Here is a 20,552-nt window from a genome sequence, read left to right as displayed (position 1 = left end):
GCTAATCAGTCAACACCAACGCTACTCCTAGCCAGCCTATAGGGCCGAAAGCGGCTGAAGATAGAACAACCCTATTCGGTTGCCTAAAGTTTATTGTTGCGAGTTACGATAAGCCACCTCATGCCTCACAGTTTGTCTTCTCACGTCAGTCAGTATGTAAACTTGTAGAAAAGAAGCAACCTGAATTTTAATGAGCCTGGCGAACTAATTCTCCAATCTCAAGGTAGATGATATTTCCACCAGAAGAAAAATAATAACCCTATCAATAGCTACGATAACCCCCAGAGTCCAAGATAAAGCTTGTCCTAGTTCCCAGCCGCCTTGGTTGTAGTGACAAAAGCCGAAGACGCAATCTCTGTCGCAGGATCCTCCTCAGAGACCATGCGCCAGTTGCACGGAATCTCCCTCCAGGTCGTCTTGTAGCATGTAGCAGCACAGCCATAAGCGCTCTCTGAGTCCTGAATCATGCAGCGCTTTCCCTGGCCAGAGAACCTGAAATGCGCACGTCTGTTGTCCCAGTCCACGCAGAACTCAACCATCGCAGGAACTGAAGTACCCCTGCAGCCCTTGTCGGCATCGACCCTATAGGTGCCGTAGTCGGTGTAGAACCATGCATCGTTACTCCTGCATGAAAAGCCGGCGCAGGTGGTAAAAACCTCCATGCGGTCTGCAGATGCGGTTAGGGCCAGTGAGGCAAGGATGGCGGTGATGTCGAAACGCATGTTGATGATGAGCTTTGGAGATAGATAAAGAAGGGCAGGAGGATGATCTGTAATTTGCGAATCAGAGTTGAGTTGGTAGAGAGTTGAAGGATTGCGAGACTTAACGTGATCTTTCAGACGACTGAGGAGAGATAGCAGTGGAAGTTGAGATGAGGGAGATGTTACTGGAATGGATCATTTGAGCTCAAGGCGAGATGTTGATCAGTACTTATACTTGAAGAACTCCATAGGTTTAACTTTTCCCTTATTCACAAGATTGAATACCAAATATTGGCCCCATAGTAAGCACGCCCAGAGAAACTCATTTTAAGAAGAGTATACAGCGGTGTCACCGACAGTGGTCTGCATAGACCAGTCACGGCCGAGACTTGGCATGATGCTGTTGCCGTTACGAGTTTCTATACTACTATAAGATAACAATATTCTTGGCTCCGTAGCATTGAAGGATTAAACGAATGCCGTAAGGTTACATCGAGAGCCTGTATCCTTCCCGAAAATGAAGTGTAGAGTAAGCTCAAAAACTACCTACCGAAAACAGAATGCGGCCCGAGAACACTAAATCTACTTCTGGTGATATGCTTAACCAGATTTGTATTCATTCTTCGACTTATACGTTCCAGATGAGACCCTGCATCACGAGGCTAAACCTTTGCCGCCTTTAGTGTTTACGCCAAGACCATTGAGCCCCTGTCACGTATATGTGGACTAATCCAGCCTTATCCGGAAGTCTGACAGGTCCAGGGTTCAAAGGCATGCTCTTTTCTTATTGGTTGCATCGCTGTGCTGGCATAAGGGTCGAGTTATTGAAAAGCTGTTGAGATTTTCCCGCCTATATGAAGCTTTAGGCTAATCTGCCAACGTAAACATTAAAGAAGAAAAAAAAAGATTGTTTATGCGCCTTTGATTGGTATTCAGGAGGCAGTCTCGGTGAAAAGCTGCTTGTCATTCACAGCTGCATTCGTTGTACCAGCAATTATGCAATGGGAGCCTTGTCGCGTAACAGCGTCCCGTTCAGAAGTCTTGTTCTGTCCTGTGCAACCCCAGCAGCTATTTACTGTTGTGTCGCCTGGGAGCTAGAATAAAAGAACAATAGAAAGTAATTTGAATTACCAGAACGAGAACGATACGTACTAGGGACTGATGTCTTTACTCAATATGGACGGTGACCGGAACCTGAACATAGAATACAATAATAGAAGCAAGCCGTATAAAAATATTAATTGGAGTAAGTAGGGAATCTATTTAAAGGTTATAAGATGATATTCTTACTTGTTTTAACCTTTGTTGTCCTTGCACTCTGAATTTCACCATGTTTTCCACTTTCAAAACTAGTCACTCAACTGAGGAGACTTCTCTTATCAAGAATCACGGTGTCACCGATGCACTCTCTATCATGAATCTCGGATATTCACCAACACCCATCTGGCAAAAGTTGGAGACCAGGGCCTCACCGCTATGAACCCCGGCGTTCGTAAAATCGCCTCTGGTTTAAAAGACCCTATTGGACCCACGTCATCATCTGAGTACCGTATCCTGGCCTTCTGGTCTAACTGTCTTGGAGGTGCAAAGGTACCATTTCTCGCAGAACATGCGCATACCATTTATGAGGCACGAGGAAAGACTTGCCCCTCCTCCAAGCACGACCTGGAGTTTATTCGTTAGACTGTTGGTGCTATGAAGCGTGAGGTCGCTACTACAGACACAATGTCGGCTGAGGTCCTTGCAGAGCACGGAGAAATCCTCGATTTGGTGTATGAGATGCTTAACAAGGCAGGCATGGAACGCCCCTTGACTTGACGCGAGAAGCCCAAGGGAGAGTACACATCTGGGGAGGAAAGGATGATGGCTCGTGCGGATGTGCCTAATCCCTCTTTATCAAGGATTAGGACATAGATAAAATCACGAACCCAAAGCTGATCAGCACGTTGGCTGGAATGGACATGGCTACCTCTCGCATCAAAGTGTATAGAGAAAGACTAAGTGGTGAGAAATCTCGTATTGACAATGACGCCAAGACACTATGCCACAAGAAGGAATTCGCTGAGAAGAGGCTCAATACACTGAACGAGAAGCGTAAGTATCTGAAGAGCTAGAAGCAGTAGATGAAAAGGCTGAGGCACTGGGGAGTACGGGAAAAATGAAGCGACCTTTTTGCCGGGTAAGTCGATCTTCTCAGCGGGACTGAGAGAAATGACTCGTTATTTGGAACGTCTTGATAAGTCTTGAACGAGGGTTGGTTGGCATTGATATAGTACAGCAAGTCTTTGAGGGCTATGGGTTTGTCATAAAGCTTAGGTAGATAAATAAAGTCTTATAAATGCTGATCCCTCGTTCAGCAAATGGGGACCAGACATCTTGAATATATGGGCTTATGGTATGCTCACTGGATGAGTTCGTTCTGATTGCTTGTGTAATGCTTGGTGAAGTCGTATTCGATGCTGGACACTTTCTATGTGGAGATCAGTCTCATATCTCTCAAACACCCTCTGATACACAACAAGAAGACATACCAGGAGAAACGCCTTCATGTCATCTTCATCTTTCTGAAGATCCTTCAAGATACCAAAGAACTTATCTGTTTCCAGCACAGTATGAGGATCAGATGTTGCCACGCGATTGAGATTCTTGATCGATCTTGGATCCACGTATTTGACAAAGATATCCCGTCTCACTTCTGCATACTTGTCGAGGATGTCTTCGTCTGCTAGACCGTGGTAGTATCCGATGAAGCAATCCGCTAGACCACCGACGTCCAAGACGGCAGTCATGCAGCCATATCCTCCCATAGGGTTGCAGACATGCGCTGCATCGCCCGCTAGCATGACACGACCGACCTTGAAGCTCTCAACACAACGATTGTGTATGTTGTACAAATTTGTCTGTTCAATTCGATACTGTTCAGTGTCGGGATGTCCTGGCAGCATTGCTTTCATGTGTGCTGGTCGGCGGGCCAGGTACTCTTCGTCTGTCAAGCCTATGACTGGATCCCCGTAGGTGACGCGCCATAGACCACCTTTTCCTCGGCGGGCGATGAGGCCCCAGTGGTCATTGTCTACCATGTAATTTCCGCCATCCCAATTATGTTTCTGGAAGCCGTCGTAGTAGACCTATTGTTCATCAGTACCGGAACATCACTGTCAGTGTGAAAAACGAACGTTCTGAACGACAAATCGGTATGGCAGTGTCTGGCCAGGCCAATCTCTTCCAAACAATGAGCGTCGTACAGCACTAGATGCTCCGTCGCACCCAACGACGTAGTCAGCAGTGAGTCTCGCTTTCTCAACCCCCCCTTCACCTATGATGTTGACATCAACATAGGCCGACTTGTCATCCTGACCGACATTTGTAACCTCATGCTTGAACTTGACGTCAATCAATCCCTCTCCCCTCTCAAGGCAATGCCGATATAGGATCTGTATGATCTCTCCAAGGGGCAAGATCGTCATGCGATCAGGATCATCCTCAACAAGCGAGAGATCAAGACTTATCAGCTTCTGGTGATCAGAAACGCGTCTCCAGCAAATGCTAGGGAACTTTGCAATACTGGCTTTACGAATATCATCCAGTATGCCTGCGCGACGGAAGACCCGGGTTGCGGGTACTCCGTACTGAGTTGCTCGTAGACGTGTGTCAAGATGCGGCCATGCCTCCAGGACTACCGAGGGAATGTTTTTCTGGGCAAGAAGAAGAGCCAGTAACAGCCCCGAGGGGCCTGCACCGACGATAATGATCTGTCTGATGTCAGCAAAGGTTTCGAAGGACACGTAGGTAATACTCTGCCTTATCGAACGCGTGACCTGATGAAGATGAATCCATGATATAAGATGACTTGAATTCGAAGTCCTCGAGGCTACAGTGAATCTTAGTTATGCTATCAACTTCGGTATGTGATAGTACTCGCAGTAAGTCAAGAAAGCGATCAAGATGTTATATATGTCGTCAAAGGCCCTAAGCTCCGCACCAACCTTGTTGGCGATCCCCGCCCCCAGCGCGGGGTTACAGTACCAGATCTCACATCATCGGCATCTGTAACCGGTAATAACAAGGGAACAGCCCGCTAACTTGAAATGGATAAGACTTGGCCATTATCACAAGATTCCACCCTGAAAATTGCTCAGGATAGTATGCGTCAGGTTCTTAATTAATATTAACTCTATACAAAGCCAATTTTGACTTTCGACGGCAATTGCCACGAACAGAATGAAACATGCTTCTAGGTACTCCTCCCAGCCTCAATTTAGATCTCTGAACCAAAAGGCAGGTAAGCGGGTGCTAAAATGCCATCGCAAGAGTTGCGCACAATGTATGGGCTGGCAACAACATCATTGCCGACGAGAACCTGTCCATTGGGAGCTGTGACTGTAAAAGTGAAGCCACCGCCATACTGCGCCTGACCATAGACGAACCGAATGGGAACGTATACACCAGCGGGGAGATCGATCTCAAAGTGTGCACTACCGGCGATGTGATCCGGCTGGTTGTACAGAGCCTTGGCATCAGCATTACCAGCGCTCCAACTAGCGTACGCCTTTGCGCCAAGCCACAGGTACAATGCGTCGTTGGAGTAGGGAATGTCAAACTTGTAGGTACCAGCGTCGCAAGTGTAGAGATAACCGTGGTGGTTCAGGGCGAAGTAGTCCAGAGGGAGGTCTTGTGTGGAGCCGTAGATGGCACCTGTTTGGGCACCACCGTTGGGCTGAAACAGGCCACCGATCTGGCGGGTCGTGCCGGAGTATAAGGGATTGACCTGCTTGAAGGATTGGGGGACGAAGCTGGAGTAGGTCGTGTCGGTGTTTTGAGCAGGGTTGCTGTAGTACGCCCAGTCAAAGCCGAGGTTGTTGCAAGCGGAGGGGGTAGGGCATTGCGCTGCACCGGTTGTTGTTGTTGTTGCTTCCTCGGTGGTTGTGGTTGGGGCCTCCGAGGTGGTATCAGCAGCGGTAGTCGTCGTTGCGATCTCAGTAGTAGAGTCTTCAGTTGTCTGAGAGCTCAGCTCAGTTGTAGAAGTGGCATCGGATGCAGAGATGGTGGTGGTCAGATCAATCGACGTAGACAGTTCGGTTGTTGCGGAGGTGACCTGAGTAGCTTGAGAAGTGACTGGCTTGCAGGGTCCGGCAGAAACACCGACGCTGAGACAAGCCAGCACGCTAAGGAGTGTCCTTGAATTCATCATGACGTTGACGCGTTGAATAAAACTTTAACGAGAGACTTAAAACCCGTAAATGAGTGGGTGGGTGAGACAATGATTGAACTCCAAAGGTAACGTTGGGTCATGGGGGGAGCGTTGATAAATACCATCCCCTAGGATTAATTCTGCAGAGGCTGACTATGACAGCTGGCTGGCTAGACCTATTCCAACGCAGTTACTAACTCGTTTGGTGTCCTAATTTTACTGACGCTGCTGCGATTGGTGAGCCCCTGCATCAAAATCGATAGCTTGGCCGCTAACGGGATTTTCATGGACGCTATTGAAATAGAGCCCCGGAGCGGCTGAACGAACAAGGATAAAGAGATCACGATGGGCGGCCAGCTTGGAAATATTTATTTGCTCTTAAAAAAGGATGACGAGGGGTGATAATTATCTTTTAGCTTAAGTAAAAGCAGTTCCTTTTAGTAGGCAGGGGATCTAAAACTTAGTAGTATTTATTCTTAAAAGATAATATCCTAAGCCTAAGATGAAATACTTCTAATTATTACCTAGTATATTCTTAAACTTATATTTAATATATAAAATATAAAACTTAAGATAATTAGAAATATAAAGTTTTAAATTTATACTTTTAAATAAATAAAATTATTTACTTTATTTATTTTACAGCAATGGCACCGACAGTATATCTAAGCGTTCCACGACCAAGAACGTCACAATGGCATAGCTGGAAGAAGTAAGTCAGAGAAGTTTATATTAGATTAACCTGTTCAATGCTTGGAACATCTCTAACCTCTCCGCAAGATGACCACTGCTCTAGTCTACTTGTTGAGGCAGAGTCGACATGAAGTCAAAGCGAGGAGAATGGAATCCTCTTATGTATCGAATACGCAAAAGCCCACTGGTCTGCAAACCTCAGCTACTTGATTAGAGTTGAGAACTAGGTATCGCTTTGGGAAATCGATGGAAATCGATATCGTCACATTAAAATGTGGGCGGGTCAGATCTGCCCTCCCTCTTAGCTGAGTCATCCTGGTCGGTCTTCTGTCCATGTCGGCTTCCGACCCAGTCCGAGATTTCTAAGCCGACTGACATTTCAACTCATCATGACTTATCGATGTTCCCACTCTTGGCCACGGCATAGCCATCCGCGGCGGTTTGAGTCTCTTGTCTCGGCAATTGATGAAATCCCGAACTAAGCAAGGAACACTAAAAGATTACAAACCCTGTTCTATCTCTCACCTACCGATGAATATATATAGCAGGTATAGCTTCCAGTCTATCGTGGACCTGTCCTGCAATCCTCACTCTCGTACATCAGCGATCTGTCTTCTGACAATTTGCACACATCTTTACGCACCCAGCACAACAGCTCTCTCTCAAAAACCATTCAATAACCATGTCTAAGATCCTAACTGTTTTTGGCGCCACGGGAAACCAGGGCGGTTCCATCATCCGGGCTGTCCTCGCCGATGCAGTGCTATCCAAGGATTATAAGATCCGAGGTATTACTCGCGATGCATCTAAGCCTGCGGCAAAGGCCTTGGTGGAAAAGGGTGTCGAAGTCATTTCTGTATGCTCATGTCCCATATGAGACATCCCATGCCAAATCTGACACTATTCATCAGGCCGATATGAACTCGAAGGCGTCACTCGCCGATGCCCTGAAAGGCTCCCACACCGTCTTTCTTGTCACGACGCCAGATTTCATGTCTGGCGGTGGGACGCAGGAGCAAACTCACGGCAAGAATGTTGCAGACGTCTCATCTGATGTTGGAGTAAAGTATCTGATCTACTCTTCTCTTCTTCACGTTACTGAGGCCACCAACGGACGCCTCAGCCATGTGGTTCACTTCGATGATAAGGCGGAGGTGGAACGCTATATCCGCTCCAAGTCTATTCCGAGTACATTCGTGCTTCCTGGATATTTCATGAGCAACTTCACCGCGTTGCAGATGATCAAGAAGGGCGAAGATGGTGTTTACTCGCTCGCCTATCCCGTTGGTGACAAGGCCAAATTTCCACTTGTCGATACTGAGTCCGACATTGGTAAGTCACAGGACCCTGTCTACCGCTCCAGCAGACTCAAACTAATCCTCTGGACGAAAGGGAAATTTGTCGTCGCGGCCATCCGTAATCAACCCAAGGTCTTGGGTAAGCAGATCCTTGCCGCAGCTGACTACTATACCCCTACGCACATCGTCTCCGAATTCGAGGAAGTGACGGGCAAGACGGCGCGTTTCATCCCTATCGACGCAGCTACATATAAGAGCTTCCTCCCCGAACCGTTGGCCGATGAGATGCTTGAGAATCACTTGTTTATCGAGGAGCCAGGCTACTACGCTGGACGAGATCTGAGAGAGAGTTTGGACTTGCTCGAAAGTGTTGGACTGAAGCCTACCAGCTGGAAGGATTTCTTGACCGCCAACAAGGACGCGTTTCAGTAAGGCAGGCTTGTAAATCTCTGTGACTATATGATGGATAAAGGAGATCCCTTTTCACCACGAGCAATGGCAAGGGCAAAGGATGATGGTGCAGTCATCATCTCCGATATGACCTTTAGATTCGAGTTTATAAGCATATAACACTGGAGTTCCGTTGTCCGAAGGACAGTTGTGTGTTGCAATGATCGCCATTGACGTGTATAACGATCACTCTAGCCATTGTGAGATGTCTTGACGACCTACCTGATTGGAAATTGGCCGCTACAGTACCAGGCGGCAAGGTAACAACAGCCTGCAATGCAGAGGAAAGGCGGCAATATGGAGATCTGCTACAATGACACAAATCGCTATAGTCTATCTTCTATTACCAGGCTGAATAGCGTTTGGACTATTGGTTTGATCCAAGCGCAAGATAATTGTCCCCATGGGGACTTCGCTTATATATTAACTCCTACCTATATTACAACTTTGAACTCCTGCAGCCTATTTCTGGCTCTCTGTGGAATTCCAATCTCTCCAGACCTAGCAGATGGCTTGACTTGTCCCGTAAGGTAACCATCCCAGCCATATAGGTGGCTGTCAAAACACGTTGGCCGAATCCTTGCTTTACTGCGCCATCAACTCAGACCATCTCTCTCAGCGAGTTTCAGCTCCAGCTGCTCACTCAAAGAAAGTGCAATAGGTGAAGTTTTACCAGCTTGCCGTAAAGATCGCTGCAGGAATTTAGCACTGGCGACTTTCGATGCTTCGTCTTGGCCAATATCCGAATTAGATAACAAGACCAAGGCGACTGTATGTGCAGCGTAGCTCTGTATGGGATTTTGCAAGGCCGTGTTAATATCCTCCATCGATTTGAACATGTTGACAATGTGCAGGACTGCAATCCCCACGTGCTTGCAGCTTGGATTGGCGATATATGATGAGTTACGTCTATTGCCGCCTTGGGCGCTCTGCATCGTTGGTTTGTAAAGAGAAAGTATGGTCATTTGTATCAAGACATGTATGAAAACAGACTGCTGACATTTGAGGCCGTGTGGTAGCCTGAAGCTTTCAGGTATAGCAGATTGTAAGGATATTAGCTCGTTCTCAATAGCTTTATGGATGCCCCAGTAAGCTTCATCGTTTGTATTGTCGCCATCTTCTGTTTTCCTTGAGTCGGAAAGATAGACGGCACGATGGAAAAGAGATGCTGCTAGTACTCTCAGAGCCAGGAGCGAGCATGCACGATCTGGGCTATGCAGCACGCGTTGCAGCGTACTTGTTTCCTCTGGACATCCACTCTGAAACGCTTGATCAGAAGCTGGGAGAGAAGCATGTGCCTGTCCAAATAATATGTCAGAGAGCCGAAAGCTAGCTTGATTAAACGCACCAGCTTACCTGCGTACTATCAATGATTGAAGGCAGGCCCGAAGTTGCAAAGAGAAGCCGATCCGAAACATATAAGCACCACCAAGTCCTGCGACACTCCTCCAGTACAATCCAGTCGCGCGATGAGCCGAAACCGCGAGGAGGGAGGGTCTCCGTCTCGTCATTCCTTCGTCCGCGATGCAGATTTAGCATTTGGGCCATGCGGATGCTCCGAGCCAGGCTGACGGCTGCCCGTGAGAAAAGACCTTTGCGCGCCTCGAAGTTTGCAATCAAGAGCCAAGCCTGGACATGAGCTAGGTCAAAGGAACGCTGACCTTCATCCTACGTTGAGCATCAGTTCAGATAAAACTTGGACACGAGCTTGGAATTCAACCATACATCCATCTCATCAGCTTCCGCATATGCCCTGGCCTGCCGGTAGAGTGGCATGGCTAGAGGCTGGCAAGCTGACCCATGACTTGCCCCTGTTGCGCAAACCATGTACTGCAGGCACATGGGCGGCTGGTTTGCACTGGACGACTCGACACACGTTTCGTAGCGTGATCGATGAATCATGGGTGTTGCATGGTTCATTTTTTCGAAATACAATTTCATCCTGGCCGTCAGGAATTAGATGTCAACATGTGACTGGGGCCATGAGTTGACCCACATTTCGGGAGTCACTGGAGGATCACCAGCGATGCCGTCAGTAGCTGCAGCTTCATTCGACGTTAGAGCATCACCCCTAGTGGAATCGTCCTGTAGACTGCCAAGGTACCCAGGGCTTCTACCACCTGCTGCTAAGCAAGTCTCAGGTAGCGGCGGTAGCGATTCGTCTCCGGCATGTGGGCTTGTGTTTCGACCAGATGCATGGCCAGCCTGTGAGTGAGATCTATCGACTCGAGCTTCCAACAGCGCTGTTCATACATAGTTTGTCAGCCACACAAAGATCAGATGCTCTCTTCCCTGCCCAGAACGGCAGAATGCTTACTTAATTTGGCTTCGAGATCGCGAACCTGTTTGCGTTTGCCTGTCGCTGTTTTCCTCTTGTCCGGGTAGCTGCAATTGTAGCCTTGCCTAGAACATCGGGAGCATTTGGGTAGGGCGCGATCACAACTTTGCTTCTTGTCCTTGCACGTAAGACAAGAGAAACGTGGCGTCATATTGACAGGTACTGCCTCGATTTGAAGAATGAGGAATACGAAGCTGATAAAGTCTTGATAAGATTGAATCAGACAGCTCGCAAAGGCCAGCTTGTGGATTTTGTCATCGCCCAGGCACGTGAGTGGCATAATCGAGCCTTGTTGGCTCCACAGCAAGCTAAGGTAAGCCAGGCACTTTAGGTCTTACGTCGCACCTCGAAAGTTTCTGTGTTCGTGTTGGCGCAATGCACAAATATCGTCATACATGCGACCTATTCATTGACTCGATTATCCTACTGCATGAGAAACGTAAAGAGGATAACTAAGGGAATCATCATCGAGGCGGTACTAGAGAACATTCCCCTGACAATTAAAGACGAGGCTTGTAACCTCAAAGGACTATGAAAAAATGCTATAACTACTACACATGATAAGCGGATAAATGCTACACGTAGTGTGAGCAATGGTAGAAGAGAAATGGAGTCGCAGGGTGATTACACAGTCCAAGGTGAACCAAAAACAACACCGACTATGGGCGCTTCACATATACGCTTCCTTCCAACCAAGTGCCTAGCGTTTTAAGCTCAGGATGCATGCACCGCAATTCTTTGACATCAGCACCATACCCTTCTCTTTCAAAGAAGGCAAACATGGTGCCCATTTCCTTCGATAGCCACAGCGTCATCCTTGCCAGGATGCCAGCGGCCAAGGGCACCTCTGACCCAGTCTTCTCCTTGAATACCGCAGCCATCTGATCGTACGTCAACTCATCCCCTGCGAGCGAGATGCTCTTGCCAACGAATTTATTGGTATCGGTGAACGCTTTGGCTGCAAATGCTCCAATGTCGGCCGTCGCAATGAGTTGAAGAGGTCGAGATTTCACAACCAATTTCCAACACGAGGCAAAGATTTTGCCAACAAGACCGCCGTCAAAGTTCTCCATAAATGCGACGGGGCGGAGTATGGTCCAGCCCATGTCAGTCCCAGTAGTTCTGCGTAACAAATGGAGCTCGACGTTGTGCTTGCTTATGAAATGGGGAATGTCGGTGGGGTTCTCGATCGATTTGAGCCCGTTGCGGTCGACAGAGGAGTAGACGAAATGCTTAACCTTGTTCTTAAGAGCGGCATCTACAAGATCTTTGCCTTGCTTCTCTTCGATGATCGGTCCCGTTTTGTTTATCGCAGGGGCTTGTTCCAGCAATCAGTATGTCCATTTGTTTCGAGGTAGTCGAGATGTACTTACTTGAACGCTGAAAACACCCCATATAGGCGAAGTCGCGACCTTGCTGGCGTTCTTGAAGACGGCATCTGTGTCATCCAAGTTGCCTTCTAGAAGTGTGATCTTGGTGGATCTGGCTGCCAACTTCTTCGCCGAGGGTGATGAGACGTCTCGTGTAAGGGCGAGGATATTAAAATCGGCCTGGGCAGCAAGCAATGCAGCTATTACAGAACCGCCTTGTTTACCGGTAGCACCAGTGACGAGGAGAGTGCGCGACATTGCTAAAGGGACGTGTGAGATTAAGAGGAGGGAGTTTCGCAGCGAGAGGCTGTAATGAGGATCACGAATGGGTCGGTTCTGGCAGTCAGGTTGCTGGGTACGTGTGCCTTTATATAGACGGACAATGAAAGTCCATTTCAGTCACACAGCGGTCAGACCGAAGATTCTTCATCTAATGAATTGTTCGACTGGGTTTCGCTGATTGCATCGAGCAGGAAGAAGCGGGCATTGGAAATCAGTAGAAGCCGCATTCCATCTGTGTGGAGTCGGTTCTGTACGAGGGACGCGCCCAAGTCCGGAACATTTCTTTGTCATCTCTGCAAACATCGTCGGTGTTTGGTGGTGGATCTTTGTCAGGGTCGGTGTCCGATGGATGCCGACCCTTTAGCGCGAAGCTACGGACGTCCCAGGTGGGGACAACAGTGGAGGCAAATAGCATGGAGAGCCCCGAAGCACCTCAGTCCTTTCTGGTGATATAAGCTCTCAGCCACAAGTCTTAGTTGCAAATAACACAGCTGGCTTACAATGCTATTCAGTTTGGGTGAAACTGAGAAGCATAACTGGATATTTAAGAAGAAAACACGCTGGCACTTAACATTAAGGGACATCAAAAACATGCAGAGATCCGGGGAGGTATTCCCTACTGCCATTCCACGCGCATGTCAAGTCAGTAAAATATGCAATTACCATCTGGTCTCGGTCACGTTATACTTGTTGATGCGAATCGATGCGTAAATCCGAGATGGGTCATGGGGCAATCGGCCAAGTGGCGTTACCTAACCTACATCAAACTGCCGAGTCACTTAAACAACCCCCCTCGGGCCTTTCCAGTCTTGTCATTATAAGCTAGATGCTGTTGAAATTTGTGGGCTGTTCATGCGTATTCCTTTTCTTCCAGATTCTTCTTGCCGTCCTGCGCCCTCCCATCGAATGAATCATCCTCCATTTCCTGGGTAGGCATCCTGCGAGCCATCGAAACCACTTCGAAGACCGTGCTCGCTTCTACGAAGGTATTATTGAGCGCCTCAAGGTTGCGATTCATGGTCTCCGGATAGAAGAAGAAGACGACGATGGGTATCGAAGCTGATATGACGGCATACATGATATAATACCGGTAGCCAATGTTTTCGATGGCGACTGGCGTGACCATCGTGACAACGAAATTCCACAGCCAGTGGTTGGCCGTGGAGACCGAGTTCATAGCCACTCGCAACCTAACAGGCGCAACCTCACTACAGTATAGAAAGTTGGCTCCAAGGAATCCGATCGGATAGAATGAGTTGAAAAGAAAGATGAAAAAAGCTGAAGCGATCGAGGCCGAGCGTGACGAGGAGGGAAAACTGGTACAAATAGCCAAACAGGTCATACACATAGACATGCCAGCTCCACTAATCATAAAGACCGCACGGCGGCCCCATCTGTCGATTGCAATATAGCTGACGAAACAGCTGAGGAACTTCCAGGTCAGAGCACACGCTGCCAGAATCTTAGAAAGGCTTACGCCAAGGCTGAGGTTGTCTTGAAAAATAGTCGATGCGTAGGTTGAGATGAGATTTCCGCCGCACATTTGCTGCACAAACTGCAGAAATATACACAGAAAAAAGCGATAACCAAGTTTCTCTTTGTTCTTGGAGAAGATGCTCATCAGAGAGGTTCGCTCCTGTCGAGCATTCTCGAGTGACGATTCAATTTGCGCGATCTCGGTGCTGATGGCTTCGTCGATCTCGGAACGATTCTTAAGTGCCATCAATGTGGCGGTGGCCTTCTCTGCCTGGTTTACTTGGACCAGCCATCTTGGCGATTCGGGCATGAACATGATGACTCCTAGAATGAGACATGAAAGCGGCATAGACACAGCCAGTGGTAGCCGCCACTGCAAGGTTGACGTGGGTAGGTTGTAGAACCCGTAGTCGATCCAGTTGCACAAGGCATAGCCGAGACACATGAATATCCCAGCGGCCACCACGTCTCTTCCACGATGCGATGCAGGGGAGCATTCTGAAAGCCAAATCGGTACCACGACGCTAATTTCACCAATTCCTATTCCGAGTATAATACGGCCGACAACGAACTGAATCAAGTGATAAGCCGCTACCTGGAGAATCTGGCCAATTATCGTAAGAACGGCGGCCAGGAATATTGTTTTTCGTCGACCGAGCTGATCTCCGAGAAAGAGACAAGACAGAGAGCCTATCAAGGCGCCGATCTGGAAAGAAGCTATCACAGCTCCTTTGCTGGTTGAGTCGTGAGATTTGAGTGATCCGGTCGTGTTGACAGTGTCTACGTCGGGGAACATATGAACGAAGCTCTTTAGTGTCGCTAATGGGCCTACGCCGGCCTGATTGTAGCCAAATAAAATGAACGCTGGCGCAGCAATGAGGCCGATTTGAGCTTGGCGCAAGGCGCGGCCTCGAAGATTGAGGAAAGAATTGTAAGAAGTACCCATTTTGCCAGCAAAGAGAAGGAAAGAACAAGAGCAAATTGAGGGCTTGACTGGTTTCTCTCATTCTGGATTCATGGTTTGTTCATATACCAGTCCCGGGGAGCTAGTAGAACACGGGGGCCCATGGGTAACTTGGGGCAATACGGGTATCACGGCACGATTCTTGTTGTGAGCTTGATAGTATAAGATGACCATTACGTGAAAATATTCACCTATTGTTAATAATGAATAAATGTCATTTTCATCAAGACCGAGATGGTGATGATCCCGCAGTTAGTCTAGTCCGCGCAAAAGATCGCACGCACAAAGAAATGTCCGCAAGATCTGCAGCGAGTTAAGTCGGGAATACGGCACGCAAGCTTTGAAATAACGCCCCTATGGTTGGATCGAAGGTGCCGTGAAGAAATTCGGCCCTCTTGATGGCGCGGTTAATTCTGCGGGAGCTGTTGGCAAGTTTCATGGTCAGAAGCTAATGGCGCTGTTGGATGACAATGATTGGAACCTCGTTATGGGTATCAACGTCAATGGTTCATGACTTCCGAGCCTGTGCACTGATAGCTCTGGAATAGCTTTCCGCGTCGACGGTGGGGAGTTTCGTTAATCACGTCGAGCATATCACTGTTCCATGAGAATCTTGGCATGTGCTCAGCAGTAGCTGATATTTGAAATGCCTCTGGATTGCTTCAAAGTCGTAGTAGGCTAGAGACACGTCTCTAGTAAATCGCTAGATCGGCCACTAATAACATTTCACGGGAAGTCTCCATCTCAAAATATGGATTCCATTCCTATATTTCTAGTAATCTTCAGGTCTTGGTCTAGCCCGTTTTCCGATTGTTCAGTTAAATGCTGCCAGTAACCAATAGGGTAGGGCTGAATATTTACCGAGGCTGACTAGGCCCGTAAGCCATCGAATCAGCGGCTTCCATCGACTCCATGTCCATGTCTCTGGGTCCTGTATAGCGATCATCACCTCCCATCTCTAGTAAATGAACCGATGCACCTACAGCACCTAAAATACTGGGCCATGCAGGTCCGCGAATCAATCCGGCAACCAGCTCGTGGCCATCCCATCAAAATTTCAATCGTAGCGGTCAAACTCAATGGGCTTCATCATTCATCCTCTTCATCAATTGTCAATCATCTTGTGCAGTTCGTCATGCTGAGCAGCACAGCCCTCAGCTTGCTATTGCTGGCAGCCTGCCCTGCGATCGCGGCAAAGAAGACTGAGTCTGGCTGCGATGCACTCAAGCATGCCTTTCCCGACAACACCTTTTACCCCAAGGACACAGTCTACGTGTATGAGTCGCAAGATTTCTGGTCCAACAATGAGGTCCTAGAGCCAGCTTGCGTCTTCCGCCCTACCATCGCAAAGCATGTTGCTGAGGCAGTCAAATTGATGAGCACCGGTCGTACATCCTTTGGTCTGCGTGGAGGCGGACACATGGCCATTGCAGGCGCTAATAACATCGACGGAGGTCCGCTATTCGTCATGTCCAATTTGACAACTCTCGAATTGGCCAAAGACAAAAAGTCGGTTTGGGTTGGACCTGGCTTGGATTGGGGCCAGGTTTATCGCTATCTAGGCCAGCACAAGCTTGCAGTTGCGGGTGGTCGCCTTTCTCCAGTCGGTGTACCGGGTCTGCTTCTGGCTGGAGGCATCAATTTCCATGGCAACCAGCGTGGATGGGCTGCGGATAACGTACTCGAGTATGAGCTCGTGGTGTCCAGCGGCAAGATCATATCAGTCACTTCAAAGTCACATCCAGATCTCTTTTGGGCTCTGAAGGGCGGATCTAACAATTTCGGCATTGTCACCAAGTTCAAGCTCGCCACTTTCCCATCGGATCAGATTTACGCTGGTATCTACAGCGTCGCTGATATACCTGGGTTCTTGAAGGTACGAGACACCATAAAGAAATTACTTGATCAAGACTGACAGAACTGCAGGCAGTGGCAAATTTCTCTGCCTTCAATACGGACCCTCTTGCACACATTGTTCCTCAGGTGATTGCAGTTGATGAGGAGACAACTATTGGCGGCGCAATTCTCTTCTACGACAGCGATTCGAACCCGGAACCTGAGTGCTTCAGGCCATTCTTCGACCTTCCCGCTATTTCCAACACGTTCGAGAGGAAGACTCTTGCTCAATTCTCAGATGAGACTGGCCAACTTGTCACTCCCAAGATCAACGACCAGTTCATCGCCGGCACCACTACGGGTAAAACATACGAAGAGATACTCAAGGGCATACAGATTGTGAACGATGGTTTCCTCGACGCTCTTCCCGACTTATACAAGATCCTCCCCGCTAAGGACCGCGTGCTTATTTCTGTCGACTGGCAGCCTCTAGGATCTCTCTGGACAAAGGCTTCTAAGAAGTACAACCCCGGAGGTAATGCCCTGGGATTGGATGTCGAGAAGAAGGGCACGTACATTGCTTGGGCAGAGGTTGTTGAGTGGAGTGGCGATGAGCACAATGATGCTGTGTTCAAGTGGATCGAGGACACGACTTGGGCAATTGCTAATGCTACCCAGAAGGCTGGTATCTATGATCCTTTCACCTACATGGGAGACGCAGCCGGGTTCCAGAACATTTATAATGGCTATGGAAAGGAGAATAAGCAGAAGTTGCTTCAGATCTCTCGCAAGTATGATCCTTCTCGGACTTTTCAGAAATATTGGCCAGGCGGGTTTAAGATTGGATTGTAAACTAGATTTCTAGTCGTGTACCCATAGGGAATTGGTGCAGGAGGTTGGATACATATATGATGGGCAACAGTTAGAAGAAGGATGTCATCCCCAAACCACTTGAATAAAGTTTAAGAAAGTGTAACTCCTGATGTAACTATTCGATCGGTTGCAGGATGATCTGAGTTCTCCCATTAATCTCTGCATCAATGAACGCCTTGCCGGCCCCATTAGCTGCGACTGAACCTCCACTGCTGACAGAGTACTGCTGACCAGGAATCAAACTCTCAAACCCAAGTTGAAAGACTCCAGTCTCTTTTCCATTATAGACAAAAAGATCAAGCTTCTTTCTATCCGCGCTGTACGCCTTAGCAACCAATACTTCCGGGAAAGGCGCTTCCTCGAGGATAGATCCACTCAATGCCTCCTTAGAATGTCCATGAAGCGTAGCGTTGGCCAAGTCACGCTGCTTGATGAGGCGAGCCATCAGCGTAATCACCTGAGTAGTAGCTGAAAGACCCTTGTTGCGAATAAAGTCTGGGTGTCTTCGACGTGGAAGTAGACATTATCAAGCTGCTCAAGCGCCTCCTTGCGGATCTTCTCGTCACCAAATGAATACCTTTCCTAAAGAAAAAAAGAATAATATTTATTCAAGTTTTAGTTCTCAGAGTGAGATACAGTATGCTTAGCCTTTTCATCTTCGGTGCCGACATTCTTAACATTATGAGCAGCCTGCTCCACCTCCTGCTCTTCCATTGCAATAAAGCGAGAGGGACGCCGGACCTGAGTAGGTTCCTTATCCAGAAAAACGCAGATGCGCAGACCCTCGTCGAAGACAATGTCGATATCTTCAAGTCTTTTATTCGCAGTTTCGGGGTAAAAGACGTATAGAATCGGTATGGAGAAGAACTGCATAAAGACCCAGATAAGGTAAAACTTCCAGCCCAAGTTCAGAATGCCGATGGGGGTGATTTGAACAACCATGTAATTAATGGCCCATTGAGTGGCAACACTGGCTGAAGCTCCCTTCATTCGCATGGCCAGGGAGTTTATCTCGGTGTTGTAGAGCCATGCCGTACCCTGCCAACCGGCGCCAAAGATAGCATAGAAAAGGAAGATCATCGACACCGAGGCCGCTCCCACCCTGTATCTCAATCCATCATCAGTGGTGTACTGTCCAGTCCGGACGAGAATCGTAAGAACGAGATAGCATATAAAGCACCCCGAAGTTCCTGTATCATATCGTAAGCACTCCATGTTCTTGTTCCCAGTGACAACGTGTGTTATTGCTTACCGTAGATCATCGCACCACGACGGCCCCATTTGTCAATGAGCATCATTCCCAGGTATGAGAAAAATATGTAATGGACCGAATTGACAGCGGTCAGGAGACGAGCCAGCTTTTCTTCAAGTCCGACGGACTCTATCAAGACGGTTGGGAGATAGTAAGAGGTGGCGTTGATGCCGGATAATTGGACTATAAGCTGGGTGCCCAGACCAAGCACAAAACGGCGTAGAGCTCTAGATCCACCCTTGTCTGACCCTCCACGGATAAGTTGGGACCAAGTCATGGCGTTCTCGGTTTCAAGCTTGTACGCACGGACGATCTCGTTGCGCTCGGCCAGTAACGTGGGGCTCAATATAGTGTGCCCGCCTTCCTGTAGATCAGCCAAAATAACATCAGCTTCCTCAATGCGACCTTTGGAAATGCTATGCAATGTATGCGATTATAGACCCAGAGGAAATCGAAGAGTACTATATTGTTCCTTGGTCCTGTACTGGAGAGACACGCCCCGGGAAACCCGTCCCACTGTATATAATTATATAAACGAGCATTGCTGCTATCAACTACTCAGATTTATCCCTTTGGCATCATCTTGCTTTTATTCTTTCATTACCTTGATTCATGCAGACAGGCTTGAAAATTCCATGCAGTAACAGTCATAACGCGACTATGAACCACTCTGACGAAACATCTATCAACACCATTCGACTGCTGGCCGTAGGTAGAACTCCCAGCACCTTGAACGATGCTTAGTCACAGACTTTACTTGATTATTCGCTGAATAGTGTATACTGACCGTTGTTGATAGGCAGATGCCACTTTTAGAAGCAACTAAGGGCATCCAGGTGCTCCAATGTAAGCTCTTTTATCGCGTTACTTCTTTTGTACAACGTCCCACCTGACACGGTAGTCTATAGGGGGCTGGCTCCGGCTGCCCATGTACTATTCACTAAGTTTCTTCGATGCAGCCCGGTGGATCTGAATTGGTTGAATAGGGATCGCTTCGTTCTTTCGTGAGTTCAACTTGGATGTTATGCATAGTCCCCGAGGCAGATGTCTGCCGTTCGTTGGATTTTGCCCTCTTTAACAAGACTGGCCAGCTCTCAAATCTCCACTCCGAACTCTATAACATCACAGACGTCTACTTTGGAGGGCCGTTTATTCGAGGGCATCCTCAGACAATCCAGACGCTCAACATTTCCCACAACTATTATTCCAAAGGGTAGAAGCAAGCGTACTTTGTCACCTACGAAGATTCCATTGGCGTAATCGGTGCACGTCTCAAAACCTAGCATCAACACAGTCTAAAAGTCATTACCTTAGAAAGATTGAACCATTATCAGTGTAAAGCTCAAGTATTGTGACTTTTAATAAAATACCACTAAGGAAAGAGACGCAATGCATATACAGACAGGAACATGGTAATTCGATATATTACAGCCCACACTATGTACAGTAACCCCCTATCATTAATAGCGTAATTTCATTTTGTCTGGGATTCTCCTTCGCGCCGCGAGCTAGAATATTCTGATAGATTCGGCGTGGCTCTCTCCACTGTCGCATTCCCTTCGGCTAGGAGATTACCCAGAGCATGAATGGCCGCCTTTCGGAGATAAGGATCTTGAGGATTGCTTAAAGAGGTTATAATGTGCTGGAGGGCCGTGTCTGGTAAATTCGGTTGCTGTCCTAGTATATCGATAGCTGTACTTCGGATAGAAGTATCTGAATCATTTAAAAGTGTTATAATATTCTGGAGGATACCCTCTGGTAGGTGTAGTTGCTGTCCTAGTATACCAATAGCTGCGCTTCGGATGGAAGTATCTTGATTGTTTAAAAA

At 47.9% G+C, this 20,552-nt stretch overlaps 11 protein-coding genes across 11 annotated transcripts; 3 read left to right on the top strand and 8 right to left on the bottom strand.

Annotated features, from left to right (window-relative positions):
* Positions 1 to 305: 305 nt before the first annotated feature.
* Positions 306 to 722, bottom strand: FOIG_11279 (uncharacterized protein; the record flags this gene model as incomplete). Its single annotated transcript, XM_031211833.1, has 1 exon — positions 306 to 722. The coding sequence occupies one exon, from the start codon at positions 720 to 722 to the stop codon at positions 306 to 308; it is 417 nt and encodes a 138-aa protein (XP_031058407.1).
* Positions 723 to 2,426: 1,704 nt separating this feature from the next.
* FOIG_11278 (uncharacterized protein) lies at positions 2,427 to 2,815 on the top strand (the record flags this gene model as incomplete). The annotated part of the gene is made up of 2 exons (XM_031211832.1): positions 2,427 to 2,473; positions 2,692 to 2,815. 2 exons carry the CDS (start codon positions 2,427 to 2,429, stop codon positions 2,813 to 2,815), a joined length of 171 nt encoding a protein of 56 aa, XP_031058406.1.
* A 287-nt stretch (positions 2,816 to 3,102) lies between these two features.
* On the bottom strand, positions 3,103 to 4,538 carry FOIG_11277 (uncharacterized protein; the record flags this gene model as incomplete). Its single annotated transcript, XM_031211831.1, has 4 exons — positions 3,103 to 3,171; positions 3,233 to 3,829; positions 3,878 to 4,457; positions 4,498 to 4,538. The coding sequence occupies 4 exons, from the start codon at positions 4,536 to 4,538 to the stop codon at positions 3,103 to 3,105; spliced, it is 1,287 nt and encodes a 428-aa protein (XP_031058405.1).
* A 421-nt stretch (positions 4,539 to 4,959) lies between these two features.
* On the bottom strand, positions 4,960 to 5,889 carry FOIG_11276 (uncharacterized protein; the record flags this gene model as incomplete). Its single annotated transcript, XM_031211830.1, has 1 exon — positions 4,960 to 5,889. One exon carries the CDS (start codon positions 5,887 to 5,889, stop codon positions 4,960 to 4,962), a length of 930 nt encoding a protein of 309 aa, XP_031058404.1.
* Positions 5,890 to 7,267: 1,378 nt separating this feature from the next.
* Positions 7,268 to 8,475, top strand: FOIG_11275 (uncharacterized protein; the record flags this gene model as incomplete). Its single annotated transcript, XM_031211829.1, has 3 exons — positions 7,268 to 7,441; positions 7,497 to 7,917; positions 7,978 to 8,475. 3 exons carry the CDS (start codon positions 7,268 to 7,270, stop codon positions 8,313 to 8,315), a joined length of 933 nt encoding a protein of 310 aa, XP_031058403.1. The 3' UTR covers positions 8,316 to 8,475.
* A 454-nt stretch (positions 8,476 to 8,929) lies between these two features.
* FOIG_11274 (uncharacterized protein) lies at positions 8,930 to 10,856 on the bottom strand (the record flags this gene model as incomplete). The annotated part of the gene is made up of 5 exons (XM_031211828.1): positions 10,651 to 10,856; positions 10,330 to 10,576; positions 10,059 to 10,275; positions 9,690 to 10,001; positions 8,930 to 9,631 (listed from the first exon to the last, which is right to left on the bottom strand). The coding sequence occupies exons 1-5, from the start codon at positions 10,820 to 10,822 to the stop codon at positions 8,930 to 8,932; spliced, it is 1,650 nt and encodes a 549-aa protein (XP_031058402.1). The 5' UTR covers positions 10,823 to 10,856.
* A 257-nt stretch (positions 10,857 to 11,113) lies between these two features.
* On the bottom strand, positions 11,114 to 12,607 carry FOIG_11273 (uncharacterized protein). The gene is made up of 2 exons (XM_031211827.1): positions 12,041 to 12,607; positions 11,114 to 11,989 (listed from the first exon to the last, which is right to left on the bottom strand). Exons 1-2 carry the CDS (start codon positions 12,297 to 12,299, stop codon positions 11,331 to 11,333), a joined length of 918 nt encoding a protein of 305 aa, XP_031058401.1. The 5' UTR covers positions 12,300 to 12,607; the 3' UTR covers positions 11,114 to 11,330.
* A 566-nt stretch (positions 12,608 to 13,173) lies between these two features.
* On the bottom strand, positions 13,174 to 14,745 carry FOIG_11272 (uncharacterized protein; the record flags this gene model as incomplete). The annotated part of the gene is made up of 1 exon (XM_031211826.1): positions 13,174 to 14,745. One exon carries the CDS (start codon positions 14,743 to 14,745, stop codon positions 13,174 to 13,176), a length of 1,572 nt encoding a protein of 523 aa, XP_031058400.1.
* Positions 14,746 to 15,898: 1,153 nt separating this feature from the next.
* Positions 15,899 to 17,656, top strand: FOIG_11271 (uncharacterized protein; the record flags this gene model as incomplete). The annotated part of the gene is made up of 2 exons (XM_031211825.1): positions 15,899 to 16,639; positions 16,690 to 17,656. The coding sequence occupies 2 exons, from the start codon at positions 15,899 to 15,901 to the stop codon at positions 17,449 to 17,451; spliced, it is 1,503 nt and encodes a 500-aa protein (XP_031058399.1). The 3' UTR covers positions 17,452 to 17,656.
* On the bottom strand, positions 17,588 to 17,917 carry FOIG_11270 (uncharacterized protein; the record flags this gene model as incomplete). The annotated part of the gene is made up of 1 exon (XM_031211824.1): positions 17,588 to 17,917. One exon carries the CDS (start codon positions 17,915 to 17,917, stop codon positions 17,588 to 17,590), a length of 330 nt encoding a protein of 109 aa, XP_031058398.1.
* Positions 17,918 to 18,087: 170 nt separating this feature from the next.
* Positions 18,088 to 19,140, bottom strand: FOIG_11269 (uncharacterized protein; the record flags this gene model as incomplete). Its single annotated transcript, XM_031211823.1, has 2 exons — positions 18,725 to 19,140; positions 18,088 to 18,662 (listed from the first exon to the last, which is right to left on the bottom strand). Exons 1-2 carry the CDS (start codon positions 18,999 to 19,001, stop codon positions 18,088 to 18,090), a joined length of 852 nt encoding a protein of 283 aa, XP_031058397.1. The 5' UTR covers positions 19,002 to 19,140.
* Between the last annotated feature and the right edge of the window lie 1,412 nt (positions 19,141 to 20,552).

Source organism: Fusarium odoratissimum, assembly GCF_000260195.1.
Source record: "Fusarium odoratissimum NRRL 54006 unplaced genomic scaffold supercont1.21, whole genome shotgun sequence".
Lineage (NCBI taxonomy): Eukaryota > Fungi > Ascomycota > Sordariomycetes > Hypocreales > Nectriaceae > Fusarium > Fusarium odoratissimum.
This window is presented reverse-complemented; position numbering and strand designations above follow the sequence as displayed.

Bases quoted from the DNA above. Each gene is read 5' to 3' on its own strand.
- FOIG_11273 (XM_031211827.1), bottom strand. From the start codon at position 12,299: ATGTCGCGCACTCTCCTCGTCACTGGTGCTACCGGTAAACAAGGCGGT. The intron at 11,990-12,040 runs GTACATCTCGAC...TGCTGGAACAAG, and splicing joins TGTTTTCAGCGTTCAAGTAA to CCCCTGCGATAAACAAAACG.